At 37.1% G+C, this 25,127-nt stretch overlaps 3 protein-coding genes across 3 annotated transcripts; 2 read left to right on the top strand and 1 right to left on the bottom strand.

Annotated features, from left to right (window-relative positions):
- The first annotated feature begins 425 nt into the window (after nucleotides 1-425).
- LOC101294380 (transcription factor DIVARICATA-like) lies at nucleotides 426-2,905 on the top strand. The gene is made up of 2 exons (XM_004302620.1): nucleotides 426-1,609; nucleotides 2,052-2,905. Exons 1-2 carry the CDS (start codon nucleotides 1,173-1,175, stop codon nucleotides 2,554-2,556), a joined length of 942 nt encoding a protein of 313 aa, XP_004302668.1. The 5' UTR covers nucleotides 426-1,172; the 3' UTR covers nucleotides 2,557-2,905.
- Nucleotides 2,906-14,786: 11,881 nt separating this feature from the next.
- On the top strand, nucleotides 14,787-16,574 carry LOC101291444 (BAHD acyltransferase DCR-like). The gene has a single exon (XM_004302610.1). It carries the CDS (start codon nucleotides 14,787-14,789, stop codon nucleotides 16,155-16,157), a length of 1,371 nt encoding a protein of 456 aa, XP_004302658.1. The 3' UTR covers nucleotides 16,158-16,574.
- A 2,703-nt stretch (nucleotides 16,575-19,277) lies between these two features.
- Nucleotides 19,278-23,814, bottom strand: LOC101312167 (GDP-mannose-dependent alpha-mannosyltransferase-like). Its single transcript, XM_004302596.1, has 11 exons — nucleotides 23,272-23,814; nucleotides 22,106-22,172; nucleotides 21,829-21,899; nucleotides 21,564-21,681; nucleotides 21,366-21,439; nucleotides 21,214-21,269; nucleotides 21,055-21,138; nucleotides 20,780-20,867; nucleotides 20,621-20,698; nucleotides 20,182-20,238; nucleotides 19,278-19,990 (listed from the first exon to the last, which is right to left on the bottom strand). The coding sequence occupies exons 1-11, from the start codon at nucleotides 23,592-23,594 to the stop codon at nucleotides 19,489-19,491; spliced, it is 1,518 nt and encodes a 505-aa protein (XP_004302644.1). The 5' UTR covers nucleotides 23,595-23,814; the 3' UTR covers nucleotides 19,278-19,488.
- Between the last annotated feature and the right edge of the window lie 1,313 nt (nucleotides 23,815-25,127).

Below are 25,127 nucleotides of genomic sequence, written 5' to 3'. Positions count from 1 at the left end.
TTTGACTATATAAACCCACCAAGCCCAATCAAGGTTTTACATCAACTACTTAGTTTCAAGGAAAGTACCTTATAAGGACCACCACCTTTGGTTCTTCTTCCATGTGGGATAAATCCCACACAAGTTCCAACAGTTGTATCAATACTCTCATGATCTGGCAGCTCATTTCGAGAGTAAATTTTAGTTAGAGATTAGGCCATTTTGACTTATGGTTGTTCTGATGAGAGACTCATAACTATGATTATTTGTATGAATGTGTGTCGTGGTATAATGACCACTAACCGATCATTCCCATAGTTGCCGAATTGGGCTATGCTAATGGGTTAGATTCGGTTTCAACCGAGGCCCAATGTAGTCGGCCATCCCTCAAGTAGAAACCAGCCCTACTGAACTTTTATATTTTACAAAAACACCCCCACTTCATCGACACAGGGTCTCCAATCAGCGAATCCCAGGCTGTCGATTTCAAGTCCCACACTCGGTTTTGGTTGGGCATTTCTCTTTCTCTTTCTCTTCTCTCTCGCCAACCCCAAACACCATACCCACCAATCACAACTCAACAACTTTGACCTCTCCTTTTCACTCTCTTCCCTCTACTTGTTCCTGTTCCATAGATCCCTGTCCTTCAACTCAATCACTACAAAGAGAAACAGCTACCCTCTGCTCTTCACTCCTTTCACGCTCTCACCTCTTCTTTTCTTTCATCTTCTTCAGCTCTGCAACGCCGCTTTTATCTGGTTTCCTCTATTGGGTATTGGGTTTTGCATCAACTTTCATTTTTTCTGTGTAAAAAAATCTCACTTTCCTGAAACTTGATCTGGGTTTTTCTTTTTCCTTTCTGTGTGATCTTTGTGGCTTTGAATCTGATATGGGGTTCTAGGGTTTATGCTTGACAATCCAAGATCTAATCTTTTCAAATTGCTTATTCCACTTCCCTCTTGTTTTGGAAAGTTTTCCTCTTTTTTGGATTCCTCAACTTAAAGCACACTGAGATTCTCCCTTTCAAATGCTACTCCTTGATTAATTCATTAAAAACCTCCACTTCTCTGCATTTCCTATCTGGGTTCTCTCTCTGTTTGAGCTACTTATCAAAGAGAAAAGAGAGAGACCAAAGCTACTCCATTACTTTCCTTTCCTATGCTTTTCAATCCAACACTACTGTAAGAGCCAACATGTATAGGGGAATTGAAGTTCTATCTCCAGCCTCTTATATTCAAAACTCAAATTGGTTATTCCAAGAAAGCAAAGGAGCCGAGTGGACCGCAGAGGAGAACAAGCGATTTGAGAATGCTCTTGCTCTTTATGATAAGGACACCCCTGATCGATGGCAAAAGGTGGCTTATTTGATCCCTGGAAAGACCGTTGGCGATGTGATCAAGCAGTACAAGGAGTTGGAGGAAGATGTGAGTGATATTGAGGCTGGTCTTATCCCAATTCCTGGGTATTCTAATAATAATTCTTTCACATTGGAGTGGGTTGATGATCAAGGCTTCGATGGATTGAAGCAATATTATAGTGTTGGTGGGAATGGTGGCAAGAGAGGCTCGTCGACTCGGCCGTCTGAGCAGGAAAGAAAGAAAGGTGTGCCATGGACTGAAGAAGAGCACAGGTAACTTACCTGAATATCTTTCTTTGAGCATCAACTTTGTTTGTGTTGGTCATTTTTCAAATGTTTGAAAGCAAATTTAGTACTTGATCGAAATGTTTGAAAGCAAAGTACTTGAAAGTTGAAACCCTTCAAGGCTTGGAGCTTTGAGGTTCGCTTAGAACTGAAATTGTGTCAAACTTCTATTCTAGTTTGTTCATATATATAGCTTAGAGTATAATCAATGTTGAACAAACCGAAATGGTACTGAGAGAGTTAAAAAGGCTTGTTAGATAGCAAATTAGGTCTAATTAGTTCTTGCAATTTAATAAGCAGATGAACAGTACTATATTGTTTAGAAATGGGTTATTTACCATGAAGCCTTTTTTGGCTTTGTGTCCTAGTGGAATAGGGGATCATTCTGCAGCTTTTAATGTAGTGTGTTATATGGCAAACTGTATTGCAGGCAATTTCTGATGGGACTTAAAAAGTATGGTAAAGGTGACTGGAGAAATATCTCAAGAAATTTTGTGACCACTAGGACACCAACTCAAGTAGCCAGTCATGCTCAAAAGTACTATATCAGGCAACTCACAGGAGGCAAAGACAAGAGAAGGTCTAGCATCCACGACATCACAACCGTTAATGTGTCAGATACCAAATCTGGATCAGTAGGGAGTAGCCAGAGTACTACTAGAAGCTCAACGTCACAAGATCATGAGTCTGCAGTTGTGGTTCAGTCACAGCAACATCCAAAGATGAGTAATAAGCAGCAATTTGACTGGAAAGTGTCGAATGAGGGACCGCAGATGGTCTTCAATTCGATGAATGGGAATGCGATCATTGGACCTTTCATCGGCATTTCTTCACCTGTACCTAAGCTTGAGGAGCAAGATTTCTTCAGTGGCAGTACCTTTCATGGATCTCAGTTTGATCATCACAATGCGCGTTTCGAGATGCAATATCAGTGAAGCTAGCTATATCACCAATATGTATCCATAGATTGGAGGTTGGAGTGCTAGAGGGTATCATATTGCCACAGTCTTGGTTGAGTGAGATTTCAGATTGGTCGATCAATCTACGCAGCTACATTTTGTCTTATGGACTTTGATTGAGCTAGTCCGTAGTGTTAGACAGTACAGAGAGAGCGCTTAATTACTTCTTCTTGTGATTTGAGATAAATCAAATTCTGAGGTGTTGAGGCTGTGTATCTAAAGCTTGAGCTTTCTATCACTTGTGATGTTCTGGTTGTATGCTTAATATGTGTTTCAGATGGGATTGTTGAGAATAGTAAGAAGATGGTTCAGATTGAGTTTTGCATAGATTTGATTGCAAATATTGCTATTTATAGTAGTTTCCTGCAGGAAGTAACTTTGAAGGTACACAAAAATAATGACAACTCTCCATGCAGGTTCTGAAATATCTGACTTCAAGGTTTTCAGTGTACAGTGTGAAGATTCAGTGCAGAATAATAGTACTGTACCATTCAAATAAATTAACAAACAAATGCTGTACAGAATTAGGAGAAAAACAGGGTTTAATAATTATATATAATCAAGCATCTCTAACATAATTGGATTACAATTTTGACAATCGAATCTTGACTCAAAGCTAAGACCAAAGGCCACTGATTCAAGCATCTCATGCTTCATTCTCTACCCTCTTTGTTATATTTCTTGATTCTCTTCATTCTCTACCCTCTTCTTCCTCATGAGGATGACTCTACTCTCTATATATTATTCAGGGTACGTGGAAGAAGATCCTAGCTGATCATGTATAATCTTGGATTATTAACAGTAATTACTCAATACTTTTTATCAATAAAAACTGATTAAAGAGCTTAGAGAGCCGTACAACCACACCACCCCAAAGAAAGAGGAAAGCCAAAATTGTCAGCGGAATCATAGATCGACTTGGATTTGCTTTGACTACGTACACTAACTGTAATCACCAAAGGAATAATCATGGATTAATGATTCTTAAGTACTGTACCAAATTAGATAAAGGCTATTATGGTGTTCCATTAATTAACCCCCAATATCTACTAATTAAAGAAATCTGGAATTTTATGGGATATCTAACTTTTATTCGGTATATGTATGATTTTATATGTCAAATGCTAGTAAGTAATCACTTGGATAATGGTCAATTACTAATCACTCTTTTATGGCAAGGGCATTATATATTTTTGGTTCTTCGAAGTAATATTGAAGCATTTTCATGACAAAAAGCATCTCGTTGCCACGGTGAAATGCACTCCGCGGATGGAATGATCCAATTGCAAACCTAGCTATACATATATCGAATCTCACTTTTTTTATTTAAAAAAAAAAACTTAAAACATCAGCCACTAACATAGTAAACATATCATATATCGAATTTCTCTAACTACTTATTTTTATTTAGCAAAACAAATATAGGCACAGACCTAAAGGTGGGCTAGGCTGTGTTGCAGCGCACCTCATGTTTTTAGGGACAAAAAAATTATTATACATATGTGGAGTTTCAAGGTTGTATTGATGTTTGGCAATCTTTCTTTGATAACAACCGGAGAAGTGATATAGAGTTCGGAGCAGAGAGGTTACACTGTAACAATTTTCATTCAAGCTTTCGAGAAACCCACGACAGCTATCCCATGAGTATAGTTAAGTGTTTGAAAGACAACAAGCTTGGTTTATTTTTCTTATTCTACTTTCATTTAGCCATTCACTATATCCTAGTTAGAAGAACTATTCTCCTTTCTGACATGCCTCATGGAGAACCAAAATGATTGGCAACAGATTGATTGGTGGGATATGGAGGGATTCCTCTAATGATTTATGGAGACCTCAAAAAAAAAAGGCCGATAAATAGAACACTAAGAAATTTAGCTTACCTTATTTCTCAATCCTAATTCCATCCCTGAACAAATAGCTAGTCATTTGAAACAAAACTGCGAGCTACAACATTGCAATGGAAAGAACACTATAATGACATTATTAGATGCATGCAATACTATCAAAGGAATCAATTTGGGATGTAAACTAATTAAGCATTGAGAATGAGAAATGTAATTTGTGGTGTAAGGAAATATTTCACCGAACCAAAAGACCGCAATCAACCTTGAATGTCATAATACAGTTTCGATTAACATTTCAAATAGAAAACAAATAACATACAAGCGGAGGTTGCGCTGATCTGAAAACTTTATTAGTAACTCATTTGAGTTTGGTATGATTGCCGAAGATCTCATCATGGAAGTAGAGACTTGTCACCAAACTTGGATCCTGACTAGGAATCTAAGATCGATCAAGTAACTAACTCTTTTTTGTTTTTTTTGTTTTTCTATTATCATGATCTTCTACACGTATCATTGTCTAATTGGAGGCAAAGTTTACCTAGATTAATCATTTTTAGCTATTAACAATGGAGAAGGGTCACGTACGCCCTACCCCAATTACCATCTTCCATGTCGGCTCGATTGTTTGCTGAATGTAAATATTGCTGGCACTAGCATTATTATTTGTTGCTTTTAGCGAACCTTTCATTGATCATGAAAAGCTCAGTGCCCACCATATTGCTCGCACACATTATTTTGGTCCTACTAACCACTAAACAAATACTTGGAGGTACCAAACATATATGGAGCCAATATAATTGTAAAGCATCCCAACAAAAATAATTTAATCAATTGCCCACGAGGTTTGGCTCAATTGCTAAAGACGAATTTGTGGTGGAGACTTCATTTAAGTGTGATCCCTATTGACAACACATCTCGTTTAAATGTATAAATTTTTTTATGAAAATCCATACTTAGAGGCTGGTGTCGGTTGTGACAAGTATATATGTGTCCACCCTAAATCCTTCGGGGTTAATAATGTTACATATTTGCTCTAATAACAACGGTGGTGTAGCTTAAGAAACTATCACTCAAACTTTTTGTAACAGAATAAAACAATTATTTGATCAATTAGACAAAACTGCCCACTTATTTTTTTTTTCCTTTTTAAAAAAAGAGAAGAAGCAACTTTCCTGCCAATTGCCTAAGGCAAGCACTCTGGCCACTTTATTCTAATTTTCATTTGTTAACTTTTATGTTGATTTATGGCCACATAGCTAGTCTTTTCACAAACCCACATCACCTTTTTGGCTTTCTTGTGTTCCTTCAATGTCTCGTTATAAAAAAAAATGTTCTGATTCTTTTCTCTAGTAGTGGCATTCATACTTTCAAGTGCCCATGCCTAGTCATGTGCAAATAAGATTTTGTTAACCACGGCTTCCACACGCTGGCCACACGAATTCTTCGTTAGTAGCTTTTTTTCGACATTTTCTAATTACTAACTTTACCAACCATAGCAGAAGTTTAAGCTTTTTTTTTTTGTAAAACGATTATCATTAAATTACTGGATTTCATCTCATACATGCGATTCACAAGTGATTATCTCTATCTCGGGTTCATTGTGGAGATGTTTAACTCATGAGATCGAGAGTTTAAGTGGACACCTAATAATTAATAGTTAAAGAGATTTTTTTATTTTTTTTTCCCCATACATTATAGTTAAAGAGTTGGAACTAAAATTCGGTCACAGTTTCTAAACCACTGCCGCTGGCTGCATTGAAAAGGAAAGAAAGCTCAGTGCAATTCTTAGTTTAAACTTGATGGTGCGATATTCAGTGTGTGGTTGGGTCCACAGATGTTTGAGAATATATAATCCTTCAAAATGTTCATATCACTAGTTTAGAACAGTAAAGAATTATAAGTAGGAAGAAAGAGGACAAGATTTCTTGTTTATTTAAACCCAATGAACAAATGAATGTAGCTATCGTCTGCATTCAAACAAAGGAAAGATGTTTTTATATACTTGGTAATCACTAATGAATCAGAATATATATTATTACAACTTAAAACAGTGGCTTGTTGCATTCTATTGGGAATAAAGTGGTTGTTGGGAAATAGCAATACAGAAAGCCACAACTCAGAAGTGTTAGTATGAGCTGGTTACTGGTTCAGCTCATGCGTAGGTGCAATTCCTTGTCATGGTTTCTATTTCTTCATGCAAACCAATTAAGCAGCTCCTTGACCACTCCATTTTCCGTCAGCTTTGTGATTAAGGCCTTCGCCTTTCACACGAGTTAGCGGGGTTCGAAAGCTGGAATGGTGGTGGAGATGATGGTTACAGTGGAGGTGATCTGGTTGTGGAGCTTGTTTGTTCCTCAATCCCAAAACCAAACTCCTTGATGGCTCCTCTTTGTGAAGTGCATGTAGGCTAGCTTCAACTGCATGAAACTGTGAAGAAAGTATATACGGGCACTTGTAGAGGGGAGCAGGACGCAACTCAATTATTTGAGCGGCCAAATTCTTAAACTGGTTTAGAGATTTCTGTATGAGCTTTTGGATACAGAAATGCTTTGTTGGTTAGTATATGCTTTTAACCACCCACTAGTAGTGCTTCATATCGAGACCACCCACTAGTAATGGAATAATCACATTATGTAGCTATGAACATGGTAAGCTAGCAACATAGCTATTTTTTTTGGTCGTTGGCTAGCTAATTAATATAGCTTGAATATTTGTCATTTTTAGTGTATATGTTGAATGTAACTCATACTAATAACTCAAAGATAAAAGTAAAATAACTCAAAAAAAAAAAATAACTCAAAGATAAAAGTAAACAATTTGAATTCGCTAATCAGCCATTGAGGAAGTAAACTAGTATTCTGTGAATTACACAAATTGATAAATTATGAAATGATTAACTTATTTTTCTTCTAATATTATTGTTTTTTTGACATGTTTCTTTGTCTTTCCCATGGATTCTTATGCTAATGATGCTAAACTGCTAATTAATCAAGAGAAAATTAACATGAGACAACACTTCATAATACTTGTACAGTACTCTTCTAAATTAGTCTCCCAAAATACGCCATTATATAAAGGTCGGTAAAATAGTTAGTCTGTATAGGCTGCTGATTATGACTTCTATCAACTATAGCTGGGAACAAGACGTATTATTGTTTCATCAGTCAGGTGATTCAATCTACTATTCCTATCATTTTCAATATTTTGTTTTTGCCTTTATTTTCACATCTTTAACTAATATTAAAACTTTGTTGCTATTTGAAAAATTGATTACTTTGGCATACATACTGATCTTTTGGCACTGTTTAGTTAATACCAATTGTTTTTTGCAGATATTTATAGCTGTAAATGGCTGATCATATTTATTGTTCTTTTCAGGTTGTTTACATCAACACTAGCTTTAGACTTTTACATGCGGGTGCAAATCCAATTCTATTTAGGGGTTCTTTATCATTTTAGATTTATTTATTTTATTTGATGATATGTACCTGTACTCTATGTAGACTTTACATGTTTTATTGATTCGTCTTCTAAACTAATAGAGTTCTTATTCTTTCATTTTTTTTTTTTAGTAGTTTTGTTGTGCTGAGTATTTGAACTGAACAATACAGACGCTACAAATCGACAAAAAAAAAAAAAAAACCAATGTACTTTCTAAAAAACAAGTAAACGCACGCGCGAGTGCAGGAATGCTAGTATGTTCATTATCTTAGAGTTAGAGACTCCATGTTAATTAGACTTGGCATTAACTGGACTAATAATGTGCCTTAACAAACTACAAAAAGAATCACTTATTCCTTGTAAATGTTAGTTGGGCCTTGAGTTGTGTCTAAAAGCAGAACATATGACCCATCTTCCAAGTCTAGCCCATAGTTTTGAGATCACTTAAGACTCTAAAATGAAGAGCTCATCAAGATTTTGCTTGCATGGGTTACTTGATTTTCAAGAATCCAAAAGGAAAAGAATGGAATAGTTTCAAGATTTTAAACCACCTAGTTCGTATTAGGAAGTTAGTAGATAGTTTTTGTGAGGATAGAAAGATGTTTCAGAGTTTTGATCTTGTTCATGAATAGTGAGTCAAATATATATTAGCGACTAGTCAAAGCCAAAGAGATGTGCATGGTGGCACTTAGCTCCTTAATTCCTCGTTGCTTTATTGACCACTCGATCGATCCCTAATGATCTCATTTCCTCAGTGCTTCCAGTACTGTTCCACATTACTTCTTCAAAAGAAACATCCAGCAAGAGAACCCGCACCTTCATCTGTCACCCTCCCAGTTCCTAGTTGTTGGTTTGTCATTTTAAGTCTCAAGCGTTTGAGATTGACCCGGAATCATGTCAGTTGGGGTAGTTTTGGTGACAAGATCCAAACCATTAGGCTGTTCTCCACTGTTGTATTTAAGTAGAAGTTCAAGCTTCGATTTGCTACTCAGTTTTGTTATTAAGGACACTAATTAACTCATTTCCTAGCTAATTGCTTACTCCACATTACATATGCAACAAAAACATGCAGCAGAAAGAGAACCCGTACCTTAATTTGTCACCTTCTCCAACTCTAGCTTAATAATTTGAAACGAAATCCGAAACGACATTGCAAGAGCTTATTCAACTCATATGTTCCTAGCTAGCTAGTGGAGTAGTACGAAAAGTCTCTCCAATACAATTCCAAACAAACACTATTCCGTACCGAAAGTCTTCTTCTCGAGCATGGATAATGGTCATATATGGCATGAGATTTTTGCTTCTGGATAATGGCCATGGCATGAGATTATTCTCTCCTACAGTTGGCCTTCACTAATTGACTCCACTGGCCAAGTGGGAAACAACAACTCCCCACATGAACTTGTTGGTAGTTCGAAGCCAAAACAAGTGCCAGACTTGCTCGGGGCCTTTGCTGTTCGTTTAGGGCAAAACATAACTGGTAGCTCTCACTTCGTTTTGCCAACAATATATCGATGATGCGGCACAAAGGATTGTAGTGCTTAAACTTTGCAATGCTTTGCCATGCCAACTACTGTGGCTGTAGGTTGTTCATGAACTGTGATATGTTGTCCCCATTCTGATGAACCGAAACATTGCATCTGATCGACATTTCTAAAATATATATCTACTTTGGAGTCATGTATAGCAGTACCGCAAAGATCACACTGAGCTAGAGATGGGGAGAAAGATCAGAAAACATGAACTGGATTGGCTGTGCCAGCTTGTCGCTCACCTAAGTGGAAATTAGGAAGGTTGGTCAGTTTGGCAGTGACTAAAAACCAATGATTTTTTTTCTTTCTTTGTTAGTGTTAAGACTTAAGAATATCACTAAATGCCTCCAACCTTTCTTTTATTTAATGGATTAGGTGTCGGATTCATGAATTTTTGACTTCTGAAAATAACATAAAAGTAACATCGAAATGTATACACGTCCAATTTTCATTTTTTCCAATCGACTTATTTGTGTTCCATCGATCACATGCAACTCCATTTAACTGCCCCTGTTCTTGTCAAAGTCACCTTTTAGGCTTTGGCCATTGTATATGAATCATCATACATCCACACACTTCAAGAACAACGAAAAGTAGGCAAAATACGTCAAGCCGTGGAACACTAAAAAGAAAAAGAAATTCTTGTATATACTGACACAATTTGTGCAAGTAGACGATGCAATCTCAACCGTCATTCATGTGTTGAAACCATATTATGTATTTCTACTTAAATCATAGATCTTAATCATTTTTATTATCGTGTATTTACAAGTAGTGCACTAAAGAGTATCTCGGCTACTAAGTACATTTGGGGGGTCATACATGATGAATTTGATCAGTTAATTATACGATTAACTGAGGACAAAAACATGTGCTATAGAACTTTCCCCTGATAATACTAATCAGGCACCCCTAGCCTCAATTAGCTAGTATGATTGCTACAGCTCCAGATGCCATGATTCTCAGTACTTATCATTACATTCATGCACCGATATTGTACAACTAATCATTGACGATCTTGTAAATTATAATGAATATACCAAAGTATGTGGTAAGCACCAAATTAAGACCACGCTTAGTGGGGGATTAGCATCTTGTCAAAAGCTTAATCAGACAATATCAAAACTTCATTATTCATTTCTTTTGTGGAAAAAAGTGGATGAACTTTTTTCTTTGGCTGTTGTCGTCTTCTATCTCCTCTCCTAGCTAGTAAGATGCACAAGGTTTAGATCCTTCTCCTCTCCGCCTCACGTTTATGAGAGATAGAGCGCGCTGTGAAAAGAACTTGATTCACAGAATACAACACTCTTCTCTATCGATCATCATCATATTCATACGTTGTCTATTTTATATGTATCGGATTTACTGATTATATATGCAGAGAATCTTTAGTACACGATCATATATGTGATATGTCCTAAAATTAAGATCAACTCGTATCTAAGTGGTTTTAGTTTATTCAAGTGAGGTTAAAAACACAATCTACCTCCCAAATTCACGACCAATATCAGCTAAAAATATTGATTAACTGTTACTTACATCATGCCCAGGTGTCTTATTAGGGTTTTAGGAGGTGGTTTTGACTCCATACTTGACTTCTGTCACTGAAGTCTGATCCCAGCTCTAAAAATATAAAAATTGCACTTGGCCATGTCCTTGCGACTTTGTCCTGTAATTTCAAGTACTATTATTTGGCTGGCCACTGAAACCTGCTTCGAGATTTCCCATCAATGGTGGAAAAAAGGTTCGTCCTATTTCTTAATCAAACAAAAGTTATATAGTTGAACCAGATCAATTGGTAGCAGCTTTTACATACTGGATCAGTTTTTGGTACATCCACAGGTCTTAATCATCGAAGTAGACATGTTTTGTCAGTTCATTTAGATTTTGCTTAGATATGGTCAGGTGCACTGCAAATAATTAAAATCATTTGGACCATCATTATCAGTAATTTGTCATTTTGGAAGGATAAACATCATCTTCTTACTTAAAAACATTCATTGAACAATCTATGTTGATAATCAACCACGCACCTGGACCATAAATATACCCATGAGGTAACCGTCCAGAAGTTCCCTTTTTGACAAGTAACAATGTTTATCTTAAGTAGAACCCTAGATATTTGTTTCCGATATTTTAATATATCAAAATTTCAAACTCCAATATATCATATAACTTGTATCAATATCGATAAAATGATATGTCCGCATTAGTCTTTACATCGCTTTCTAAAAAATAATCACCTTTTGTTTCGGAGTGCAGCTATTAAGACTTCCAAATTTGCTCACTAAACCTCATTTTATTGTGAATTATTAAATGACATATATATCATCATACATAATGACTATTAAAGACAATAATTATATAAAAAGAAATATTATATTTATTCTCTCTAGACTTTTCAATTAAATAATAATTGATTACATTCTTTATTATTTTCTTTATATATTTTTGTTTTCTAATTTCTCTTTATTAAAGCATATATATAATATTTATATAAATATACATAGGATTTTTCTCAGCTACGGACGTTCACACCAATGGTTTGGTGCGGATTTTCATTTTTTCACCACTTTTCGATCGAATTTCCTCATCTCCACCATATAGTATCTAGATAATATTGTGTAGATAATCTCTGCAAAATTTCAGCCAATTTGGTAATCGTTAAGGCCCTCAAACTCGAAAAACAAATGGACGGACTGAATTGTCCGATTCATGTTTATACCAGAAAAACACAATTTTGAGGGCCTTAACGATTACCAAATTAGCTAAAATTTTGCAAAGATGATTTACAAAATATTATCTAGATACTAGACGGTGGAGATGAGGAAATTAGATCGAAAAGTGGTGCAAAAATGAAAATCTGCACCAAAACCATTGGTGCGGACGTCCGCAACTGAGACGGACTGTATATACATATATATATAGTTCATAAGAGCTAAAACAATGATCAAATATCGATCATGTGACATAAAATTGTGTATTATCATACATGTTAAACACATATACTTGCAATGTGCATAAATATTTTTGCAAAAAAATAATAATATATATATATATATATCTATTGCTTATAGAAAATATATATTTATTAAAATAATTTATTATGAGGTATAAAATAGAGATCAAATTATTCAAAATAAAAAAAAAATAGAGAAAACATAACACATACAAAAGAGAAAAACAAAAGTTAAAAAAGATATATAGGATAGTTCATGATATATAAAACATTTTCTTGCATGAAAAAAAAAATCAAAAATGAAGGTAGGGATAATGGATGTTCAAAAACAAAAAGGTAAAAAAAATAAAAAAAATGAATGAAAGGTCTATTGAGTGAATAAGAGTTAAAGTAAGTAACTAATTGAAATATATGTTAATAAATAACTAAGGTTATGTTAGGAATTTGAAATGAGGTATAGTGAGAAAATGCTTAATTATATTGAAAAGTAAAAGGGAGGTGTAGAGAGAATGAGATATATATTAAGCAAATTTGGAGGTCCCAATAGCCACACTCGCGACGTCGCTCACCAAACTCAAGCTATAAGTTTCAAGCTCGATCTTGAAAGAAGTAATTTGTTTTGGATATAAGGAATTCGAAAACTAAAGTAAAACCTGTTTTTTTTCTTAGGACATGCGGGGTATTTTAGTGTTCCCTCTATCAATTTGATAAGAGAGATACCTACACAGACAACCATAAGCTATAGATCGAGTTTTTGACCGAGACCACACCGATGTATTTTCATTTCGAAAACAAGCTTAATATATATATGAGGAATCGTTTTCAAATTTCAACTAATGTAGCTCAAGATATCTTTTCCGATAGTTACTTAAGACTATGTGTACATTGCTACTTTCTCACTTTCTATTTAGGGGTTAGATACATGCTTGATGACTTTCCAAAACAGAACGAAAACATATTATTATTGAAGAGATGTATTACAAATTTTCAACTTAGCTAGCTCTTAGTTATGTATATCCACATGTTCGTATTGGTGCAAGGAATATTTCCTGATAGTTAATTACTTAAGAGAGACCTGTTCTTGGTACTTTGTTTTGTTCGATCCACTTTCTGTTTATTAGGGTTAGAAGTTTGTTAACTTTCCAAAACAGAACAAAAGAGATTGTTGAAATACGTGAAACAAATGGCAAATTAAGCAAACTTAACCAAACACTATCTCCACGTTTAACACGGTGCATGGTTACCTTCATCATCTGGGGTCAAAGGGATAGGGCGCAGTATTGAATGTTGCGATATCAATGGCAATGAGAAAAGCGAAGTGAACATTTGTAGCACGTGTACTTTGTTCCATTTGTGATGTCCTATGTGAAAAAAATCTAAGCTCGATCTTCACACAATTAACATGCGTATATAAGCCACTAATGACATAGATGAGTTTGTTAGTCAATGCCAGTGTTCTAAAACAAGGCCGCCCAATCCGTGCCGTCTAGACAGCTTTTAGGCGATACAGGTTATCACCCCAACCCTAGTAGCGTCTAGTAAGTTTTCAAACTTTGACTATATGCAAAGTTATATAACAAGTCCGTTCAACCCGCTTAAATGATGTCTTAAGTGCTCAAATTAGTTGCCTTTTGCCCTGACAACACCTAATGAGTTTTCAAACCATAGAGAGGGCAAGGTAGTTGTTAATTGTGAGAACAAGCACGACCCTATAGTTCCTATTCTTAAGAAGCGGTTACGTACGAACAGAACATACGACGGACTTAAACTCGTGTTTAGAATTTAGATTGGCTTGCAGTGATATCTCAAGAGAGATACCAATAATTGAGGTACATAACTTTTCTTTCTTCCCAATGAAGTAGGAGAGAGCTGCATGAGAATGCACACCGGTATATTTGATAAATATAAATCTAGGTACAAATCCCAATTCCCAAAGATCTTGGCCTTCACATGAGACATGAGTCACTGAAGATTACGATATGAAAACAGAAAACCCCATGCAGCTAGTCACTAAATATGTGATCCAATACCTACAAAATTGATCTTTTTCAGATATGCAGTATAACCATGCGGCCATGCCTACAAAATTATGGAGCACCCCAAACTCCTATGTTGATTTTTGTGTGACTAAACCCCTACTCCATCATCCCCGTGTCCTTCTGTAACAGTAGCTTTGCATACTTTCTTGGCACGTCATGATTATCCTGTCGCATACATTGTTTGTAGTAGAATACTGTAAAACTCATCATCCATACTATTCGTAATTGAATTATAGAGTAAACGAGAAGATACCAAAAAAAAAAAACGAAGGTAGAAAGCAAGTGCATGAATCCAACCCCATATCCTCTCCTATATAAAGCCCTCGCTACTCAACCAGCTCAGTCACACTCACACAAAATCTCAATCCCAATCATACACAACTAATCCAAAATGCCTTCTTCATCATCTGTGACTGTGACTTCAAAATGCACAGTCTATCCAAACCAGAAGTCCACGATCAAATCCCTCAAGCTTTCGGTCTCCGATCTTCCCATGCTCTCCTGCCACTACATTCAGAAGGGAGTTCTCTTCAATTCCCCACCTTATTCTATCAACGACCTTGTCAATTCTCTCAAGCAGTCACTCTCGGTTGCCTTGACTCACTTCCCGGCTCTCGCCGGCCGTTTCGAGACTGACTCCGACGGGTACGTCCACATCGTTTGCAACGACGCCGGTGCTGATTTCATCCAGGCCAAGGCTAAACACCTAAGCGTCGACGGCGTCCTGCCTCCCAATTGCGATGTCCCTCATTGCTTCAAAGAGTTCTTCACCTTTGATCAAACCATCAGCTATTCCGGACATGACAAGCCCTTGGCGGCCGTACAGGTCACGGAGCTCGCTGACGGAGTCTTCATCGGCTGCACTGTCAACCACGCCGTCACCGACGGGACCTCCTTGTGGCATTTCTTCAACACCTTTGCCGAGATAAACAAAGGCGCCATGAAAATCACCAAATCCCCGGACTTCTCCCGCGACACCGTCTTCAACTCCTCGGCGGTGCTTAAAGTTCCCGAAGGCGGCCCTAAGATCACTTTCTCCGGCAACGAGCCGTTACGAGAGAGAATCTTCCACTTCACTAGAGAATCAATTCTGAAGCTGAAATCCAGAGCCAACAACAACAGCTCCTTCTCCCAAATCGCTGAGATTTACGGGAAGTCACTCAACGACAATCGGAACCTTACTCCCCGATCACGATTTGAAATCTCCTCCTTCCAGTCGCTGAGCGCGCAACTCTGGCGCTCGGTGACACGTGTCAGGAACTTAGACCCGTCCAAACCAACGACGTTACGAATGGCCGTGAACTGCCGTCACAGGCTGGAGCCGAAGCTGGACTCACACTACTTCGGGAACGCGATCCAAAGCATCCCGACGATCGCCACAGTCGGCGATCTTCTCTCCCATGACCTGCGCTGGGGGGCTGATCTGCTGCATAACAACGTGGTGGCGCACGACAGCGACACCGTGCGCCGCGGCGTAGAGGATTGGGAGAGCGCGCCGAGGCTTTTCCCTCTTGGGAACTTTGACGGCGCTTCAATGACGATGGGAAGCTCGCCGAGATTTCCGATGTATAACAATGACTTCGGCTGGGGGCTGCCGTTAGCTGTAAGGAGCGGTAGGGCTAATAAGTTCGACGGTAAGATATCAGCCTTTCCGGGACGTGAGGGGAATGGAAGCGTTGATCTGGAGGTGGTTTTGGCGCCGGAGACGATGGCGGGGCTGGAGTTGGATGAGGAGTTCATGCAGTACGTGACGGTGGTTTAGTTGGGGCGGCGGAGGTTGTTAATGTTCAAATTACCGTTAGTGTTTGGGAGTTGAAATGAGGTCAAAACTGGTTGATGGCATTGGACGGTTGTGATGAGCCGCCAGACAGCGACGTTTTAGCAAGTAGGGTGGTGATGTGTACTATATATAATTAGGTTTATGTATAATTAATCCCTGGTGTTAATCTAGTTTAAGTTTCCACGTGATGAAATTTGCGAAGAATCCAATGTACTTATGGATTCCTAATTTCTGTGTCTAATTATGTGTTTGTACCAAATATGTGGTTCAGCTACCACTGTAGTAGGGAGTAGGAACGAAATGGACTGATCGATCATTAGCTGTCTCTGGGGATTCCTTGAGAGTCTTCCTAATTTGTATTAGTAATTGATTAATCATGCAAGTGTTTTTCAGGTTTCGGAATATGTATGTTTTTTAAATTTTTTAATAGTTAGATTTGAAGATACGTGAATCGGATCGAGTATTGTAAAGTTAGAATATCGCGTTTTTTATAAAATTTTTGAGTTAAGTCGCTTCACTGGTAGCAATAAATCATTAAAAATGGAATGGAGAGAAAGACAACTAGAATAAATACCTAACAAACGTAGCCTCTAACAAAGTACTTCGTGTATAATGATTACACCATTATGAAAATATTAAGAGCAATGATGTTGGTAAACTACTAGTTGAGTTGTTATTACTTCATGCATCATGGCATGGAATAACTATGATAATATTATCATACACTAATACATTCTGTTGGTATGTGATTACTTCCCGGCAACGATGCACTGTGGAGTGTAAAATTAATGTAAATGTCGTCCACAACATATATGTGTTCCGAAGTTTGTCAAGCTTTGAGATCAAGTTTAAGGGTTGCAAAAGTATGAACAATGCATTGCTCCGGTCGAAATTAAGTGTATGCCTGAACATCATTTCGTTGTGATTGAGTACTTCATGGAGTAATAAGGTCAGTAATCTCTCATCGGCATTGTGTAGCTGATCCGTTAGTTATTTTTTTACTTAGGGTTTACCTAGTATTTTACCACCGTGCAAATGCCTGATACAAACTCAAGAATCGTGACTTTTTTTTGAAACGATTTAAGTGGGAGGAATTGAACCAAACTCGTAAAATGCGTGCAGCGATGCCTTACTTTCAATAAACAGGACAAGAAGTAATTGTATTCTCACAATTGTGGAAGTGCAAGGGTCTTGACTCATGCCACCGACTTTAATTTCACTGATCGATTTGATCGATCTGCAATACTGGGTAGAACAAGAGCTAGTGATGCAGAAACATCATCTTATCTCACAATGGCCCCCGCATATCTCCGTGAATCAATATGATCTCAACCTCAACCATTCAATCCCAAATGCCAAAACTTTCTCATGTGATCGAGTACTCACTAGTGATTGACTGTGCGTGAGTACCGTGTCAGCAATGCATTGCACATAGCACTCTTCTAATAGCTTTGAGAAGAGGAGATTCACGACTCAGTTGTACATGTTTCAGAAATACTCCTCACCTTTCAAGTTCGTGTTTCATCATCTTGTACCTTTGACAAGTTCATTTTTTACCGTCTTCTTTCTTTCACGAATGATGGTTCAAAGTTAAGGATTAACTATATACGATATACACAATAAAAGGGTTGATTTTAAGTAGTTTCTGCCATTTTAGTGATGAAAATTATTGCTGATCTATCGAGTGATCTTCATAGTCCTATTCTATGCATACTCTGGTGGATTTTGAAAGAGAATACCAACCCTTTCCTTGATGCGATCCTAATTCTTTAGAGCTAAATCCACAGATGGAATGCCAGAAACCAGCTGAATCGAAAATTAAGATCTTGGCAATTAGCAAATGCAATGTCGACCTAGCTAGTGAGAAGGACCTGAATCATCCAAATTCATTGTCATATGAATTATTGGTGCAAGGGAGTGCACTGATGAGTCTGGGATAGCGTGGTCCATGGCACTTGGTACTTCACCTTTCTCAAATAAACATGTGAACACAGACATGACACCAATTGGTGGTGCAGCTATTCATACGTACTACAGGAGCTAGCTGCTGAATTAGATCGATGATAAAAAGCAATGAGGATCTGTTAGTCTCCAAGAGAGAACTGAACTGGAAGCTAATACTACTAAAATTAATATTCCGGTTCCAAGAGTTGGACCTGAACTGGAAGCTAATACCAAAACTGCCTTGAGATTTATGATGAGCTAACTACACCAGATTGTTGGGAAACTCTACTGCAATCTTTGTTCACATCCTGGGTCACAAACTCACGATTGTAAACGTACAATTGATTGTGGCAATTTGTTTGGCAAATAATAAAACGAAAGAGGATTGCATACAGAAAAAAGTATACGGTGCCGGGATTGGATGTTTGGAACCCAGAATCATACTTTAGAGAATGGTAATGAACTACACAACACAGGAGGCTAGGATTGTGAAAAAACATAAAAGTTATACGAAAAAACGGAAATATAGATGATATACATTTTATATCATATTTTTATCAACAAATCCGCTGTAGCACATCACAAACTGGTTCAATGTACTTTTCTGGGTTTGACTCCCGGCAGCGGAATTAATTTTTTTTCCTCCATTTCCATTTTACATATAGTTTATATACATTTTATATCATACTTTTATCAACAAATCTGCTGTAGCACATCACAAACTGGTTCAATGTACTTTTCCGGGTTCGACTCCCGGCAGCGGAATAATTTTTTTTTTCCTCCATTTCCATTTTACATATAGTTTATATACATTTTATATCATACTTTTATCAACAAATCTGTTGTAGCACATCACAGACTGGTTCAATATACTTCTTTGGGTTCGACTCCCGGCAGCGGAAATTTTTTTTCCTCCATTTTACATATAGTTTATATACATTTTATATCATATTTCTATCAACAAATCCGCTGTAGCACATCATACACTGGTTCAATGTACTTCTCTGGATTCGACTCCTGGCAGCTGAAGCACATCACAAACTGGTTTAATATAATTTTTTTCCCTCCATTTCCATTTTACATATAATTTATATACATTTTATATCATACTTCTTTGCTTTTAAATATTCTGTTGTTGGCCATGGATATTGTAAACACTTGTTGAGGTGACAACCATAGTATGCAGTTTTCTGTGTGTTTTACATGTACATGTGTGCAAGGGTTTGTTGCTCCACAAGAAATAGAACAACTGGCTAAAAATACAGGGTCCAATTCCACAATATATACAAATTCAAATGACTATTGCAAAGTACAATCCACAAGACCTTTCAAGCTAGTCTACGAGCAACCAGTACTAGTAGGATCTGAATCATCTGTACTTGATTTCCGGTGGGGTTTGTGGGAAGATACGTTTCATCAGCCATTGCAGAGGTCTCAAGAATTGTGCTCTTCTCCTCCTCCAGAACCATATGGCAGCATTGTATTGTTCGTTTCGTATCACTCGAGTGGCTGCTTTCCAGTCAAACTTCTCTGTCTCTTTGCGTGCTGCTTTGCCAATTGTTTCCCTTAATTCCTTGTTCTCCAACAGAGGCTGCAATTTGCTTAAGCAGTCATCCAGATCATTGTAATTATAGAGAAATCCCGTTTTCCCCTCCTGATCGTCCGGAATAATATCTGGGATTCCACCTGCGCGAGCTGCTACTACAGGAATGCCTGAAGCCATAGCCTCCAATACCACAAGTCCAAGTGTCTCAGATTCCGAGGGCATCAAGAAGACATCACCACTAGCATATGCCTGAGAGAGCTCCTCACCTCCTAACATTCCTGTAAATACTGCAGGCATGCCAGAGAATAATTCTTCCAGCTCCGCCCTGCCAAAGTACAGGCCAGACAATTAACAAACGAGTGCAGGTAGTTTCCATGTTTTCCATGTTTATATCCCACAAGCTTCTAATTCCAATAACATGCTCTGTGATTTTGTATCAGTTCTTTTGTTCGTGTGTACCGACTGGTTAAGAACTACAGAAGTTTGGTATCTGCCAGAACAGCAAGAGAACAATACCTGTATGGTCCATCTCCAATAAAAGCAATTCGTGCTTCTGGAAGCCTATCCATGACACTGTTAACAGACAAATGGTTTATCCCAGATAAGTTACTCGGAAAAGCAATAAATTTTCATACTTGTTACAGACGAGAATGCTATGATATCTCATAACATTCAAGTTGCAACACATGGCAAGACAAATATGTCAACAGTCTAATTGGTATATAAACTGAATTAAGATTCAATGAGTTATCCAGTCAGTTCAGAATACTATATACAACACTGTCAACACATGAAAACAGAGAGGAAATAAGTAGAAAGGTACCACAATGAAAAACAAATCCAAGGGGTTTGCTAATCTTGGGTTGGGTGAAAGCATTTAAAATTCTATATTTTTATAATGAAAGAAGTTACTCACATTGAGTATTTCTAACAGTGATATATGAATATATGATACCTTTTTAGAAAATCCAAGCTCTTCTCCACTCCAAGTCTTCCAACATGGACTATTAAAGGTTTTTCGGGTTCACCATTGCTGTTCACAACAACAAATATGTCTTAAGATAACTTCCACACCATGGAAACAGAGACAGGAATGGAAGAATAGAGGTGCTACCTTAGTCTTGAACGCATTTCATCAGAACGGAAGCGAGGATGGAAGCTTTCTGAATCAACACCCTTATTCCAAAGACGAATTGTATTAGCTGAAAATAAGCAATAAAAAAAGAAATTAGTCTAAAAATAGTTGTAGTGAGAGATGTATTTTTCCCGGTCTATGCATTCAGCAGATGAGGAATCTTGGATTCAAGACATTAAATGAGATTACTATATGAGACGGGGAAATAGAGAACCAATATTAAAGGTCCAATTGCACTATGGTTACATATTCACCTGCTGCGACTCTAGCAACTTGGAGATCTTTAGCTATTGCTGCTGATGGTACTAGTGTAAGATCAGCAGCTGTGTGTAAGAATTCTGAGAAGAACAAATTACAAATTAATAATAAGCTCTGGCATCATATAGAAGTAAAAGCATAGTAATGTTACATACTTATAACCATCCACATGGGTTTCACCAACCAACTGAAGGTGTATCTTGGAATATATCTGCAGACCAAAATAAAACAATGTTCAGCCCTCAGCAATCATGTTCTATTTTAATCTGACATAGTATATACTGAAAACTTGGAATAGATCACTTACACCGGCACGTGAGTATGGTAAGACATCACAATGGGGACAGACAATAGTTTAGCTATGATGAGAGCACCGAATACCTACATAACAGTTTTGGTAATTGTCATCTACCTTTTGATATTCATGTCTCAGCAAAAAGAAAGCATAAGGTACCCAAAACAAGAAGAATAAATAAAAACAGAGAGAACAAGAACAAAAGCACACCATGATTCCAGGTGAGGATGCATGTATGATGTCAGGCTTGAAATTGGCAACCTCTGAAATTATTCTAGGACTGAGTGCAAGGGAAAGAGGCACATTCTGATACCAAGGGCAGGGGAAGCTGAGAGAAAAAATGAACAAAAATAAATAAATAAATACCAAACAGAGAAAGATGGAAAAGTGAATAGCAAAAAGCAAAATAAAAGTCTTGCATAAGTTAGCCAGACTTTTAGTTTATGCATTAAACCATTGGAACAAAGATAGCTACCTTCGTGATCCAATACATTTTGCTCCATAAAATTCCTCGGGCACTCCTTCATGTGTTGTCACAACCATCACCTATATCATATATCAATTTTTACAAGAAGACCTTTAAAATAATAATGATGGGATTGGAAATGAGCAAAAAGCACTAATGCAAGACTGAGCTCAAGTTTGCACACACTTCATAAGTTTACAAGGGGTACAGGTTATACTTTCATAGTCTATAAGATTTAGGATATACATAGTGATATAATACAAGACAAGCGATATAAACAATTTACCTCATCTCCCATTTCACGCAAGTACCTAATGAAATTCTGGAATCGATTCTTATACCCTGACACATATCTGCAAGAAACACAATGTATTTAATACTTTGTATTTCATGTCAACTGCATATTTATCAGAGTAGGAATGATGAATCATCAGCCTAAAGAGAGAAATGTGTTTCTATCTGTGTTATGGCTTTTCGGCAATAAATGAAGAACAACCAAAGCTGTGATTTACTGAACTACAGTACATCTGCATTTTTAAACAATACTTGAGTTGAATCAACCTTACAGAGATTCTTTTCCTAAGCTACGAATTTCCTATGAACCAGCAACTCATTACTTTGAAAGAAAAGAGATAATTATCATATGGCGGATCATTAATGCAATCTATTAATAGTGAACTGCCAGAGGATTGGCAACAAAGCTAAGTTATAACACCCTTACATTCAACACATTAGTACAAGTATACCAGAACAGTATCAGAACACCATTGATAGTCAAGGCAGCTACATTTGCCTTAACTTCACTCTGTAATATGGCTTAAATTGAACTATTAAACATTATATTGCCGGACATGAATTAACAAATATTTAGCAAAATATGTTCCATTCTTAATAGCTAAGTGCCCAACTTAGCTCATTACTCATTAAGATGTAATCCCAAACGCCAATGCAGCCAACCAATTAGCAGCTGGCATAGCACACTACGTTACCTTTCAGAAGGCATGAATCACTAAATTATTAGACATGCCGTAAATCAACACCAGCTGAACCTAGTTTCATTCGACATCATCAGGACATATTCGATATCAATCAAACTAAAAATAAAAAACAAATTGTGGCTACAACTAAATGACTCTAGATGTAATACACTCAAATGAACCGGAAAATGAATAATATCACACCCTCATACTCAATTCATCAAGCTCAAGTAAGTATATCTAAAGCCGGCTAGATCCTTAAGTTCCAAACCCAATGCCAATAGCAGAACCTAAAGTCACAAACTTCACTCACTAAAGCTTAAAACACTACAACCCCATAACTAAAAACAACAAAGGAACCATTTTGCAAAAGATGGGCATCTCAAAAAATTGAAGAAGCAGTCAAACTATTCATCAAGATCAGTTCTTTACAATAAAGAAAAATAGTCAATGAAGCAAAGACTGAGGTACTCACGCAAAAGGGGAAGGCTCAACAAACAGAGCAATGCGGCGAGGCCTCGAGTTGGACTCCGATTCAACATAAGGAGGAGGACCCTCTTCCTCTTCTTCTTGCCCAACTTCAGTAATAGTCATGTTGCTTGCTCTAACCTCAAGTTTCCTACTTTCTGAGTAGCTTAATCGAGCTTTATGAGCAAAAAGGCTGATGGGTTTTGGCCAGGAATATTGGTTGCTTGGGAATTTGGGAACTGAAGAATGAGGAAAAGAGGATGAAGAAGAGGAAGTGGTTGAGGGAGGAGAGAGAGAGGGATTTATAGAGAGACAAGGAGAGGAGCGCATGGTGATTGAGTGTGTGTGTAAGTTGGAGGTGCGCTTTTGATTGAAATTTTTGATGCTGATTTTATTAAGTAAAATTTGAAAGTAAGCGCATGTGGGTTTTGGACAAATGAATTATTGGGAGGAATCCAAAAGGAGCAGGAAGGACCTTTAACAATGGATATTCTATCAGAGGAGGTATCGAATGGAAGCTCTTCTAGTATATGCTTCTCTCCTTCAATGGCGTCAGTTTCTCTTCTTCCTTCCTACACGATTGGCTGGGTTACTTGCATACCTATCTTGCGCTATTCGACAAGAGAAACAACATAAACTTTGTGTGTGTATCGCGTGATTGAATTCATTAGGAAAAGAATAATAAGAATTTTTTAATTGAAGGAATATCCGAAGATAAAACAAAGAAATACTTTATACGATAAATTCTTCTATAAGACATAGAGCGAGCGATAAACTCTGACATACAAATTTCGGTCATTACATTCAATCAGTTCTATATACTTTGCACAAGCTGATACTCCATATTCATTGTAATATCAAGTCAATATTATATTCCAACAACAAATGTATTAGGACATATCTATTAAAAATGTATGTTAGAACATAATTTACTGTCCTATTGCAGTCCTATTCAAATCCTTGGTTTTATTCAGCAGTGATATCAAACAAAAAATCCCACCAATAGATGAAAGATTGGAGATAAAAACTTAATCCGCACTTGTCATGTACTTGGTGGAAATAGTGGCATGCATATAATTGGTTCCCCAGATTATCCAACGTGCGTTGTTCTGCTCCTACTGGCGTTTTCGTGTGTGGTGATTTGATTCTTCTGTTTGTTCTTTCGCCAGATGGAGACGTTTGATTAAATCATTCCTTCTTCCTCATGATGGTCATTTGATTCAATAATTCTTTTCAAGGATATAAAAGATGCGTTTTAACTAGCGTAGCGTTTCCCAGCAAAGAGCAATCTGAATCAGTTGGGGAATGAGGACTTTTTCTTTCTTTTTGCAGCTATATGGAAACTCGGAAGTTAGAAGCAACTAAGTTAATTATTGTTTATCGTATGTTTAACACAATGAACTAATCAAGCGGCTCTAAAGTTGTCATACCTTAATAGACACAAACACCAGAAGGAAAACAATTGTTATCAGTAACCCTCTTGATCGACCTTCGTTTATATGGTTTTTGAGTATAGAAATCATTCACGCAACCTTTCTATTTGATCGGAATTCTATCAATTGATGGTTGAGCCATTTTCTTGAAGCACTGGTCAATGGTGTTGATATCAGGAAGCGTCAACTTATCCTTAGAATCATAATATATTCCTGTGAATATCCATTTATCATGTGGTCATTACATTATTTGTAAAATTAAGCTTTTGATATCTTAATCAAGTGAGCTTAGTCATCATTAGAGTTTATTAATATGGCAAACTTGTTTAATTACGTAACGTTATAGTGTGATGCATATGCTGGTGTATATGAATTAAGATTTACATTACGTTCATATGCTTACAGATCTGGTAAAACTAGGTTCATATGC

The sequence above is a fragment of the Fragaria vesca genome, linkage group LG6 (genome assembly GCF_000184155.1).
Source record: "Fragaria vesca subsp. vesca linkage group LG6, FraVesHawaii_1.0, whole genome shotgun sequence".
Lineage (NCBI taxonomy): Eukaryota > Viridiplantae > Streptophyta > Magnoliopsida > Rosales > Rosaceae > Fragaria > Fragaria vesca.
This window is presented reverse-complemented; position numbering and strand designations above follow the sequence as displayed.

Excerpts from the sequence above, each read along its gene's own strand:
- LOC101291444 (XM_004302610.1), top strand. The coding sequence starts at position 14,787 with ATGCCTTCTTCATCATCTGTGACTGTGACTTCAAAATGCACAGTCTAT.
- LOC101294380 (XM_004302620.1), top strand. The coding sequence starts at position 1,173 with ATGTATAGGGGAATTGAAGTTCTATCTCCAGCCTCTTATATTCAAAAC. Across the intron at positions 1,610-2,051 it reads TGGACTGAAGAAGAGCACAG|GCAATTTCTGATGGGACTTA; the intron begins GTAACTTACCTG and ends ACTGTATTGCAG.
- LOC101312167 (XM_004302596.1), bottom strand. The coding sequence starts at position 23,594 with ATGCGCTCCTCTCCTTGTCTCTCTATAAATCCCTCTCTCTCTCCTCCC. Across the intron at positions 21,900-22,105 it reads TGCGTGAAATGGGAGATGAG|GTGATGGTTGTGACAACACA; the intron begins GTAAATTGTTTA and ends TATATGATATAG. Across the intron at positions 21,139-21,213 it reads ACCCATGTGGATGGTTATAA|AATTCTTACACACAGCTGCT; the intron begins GTATGTAACATT and ends TGTTCTTCTCAG.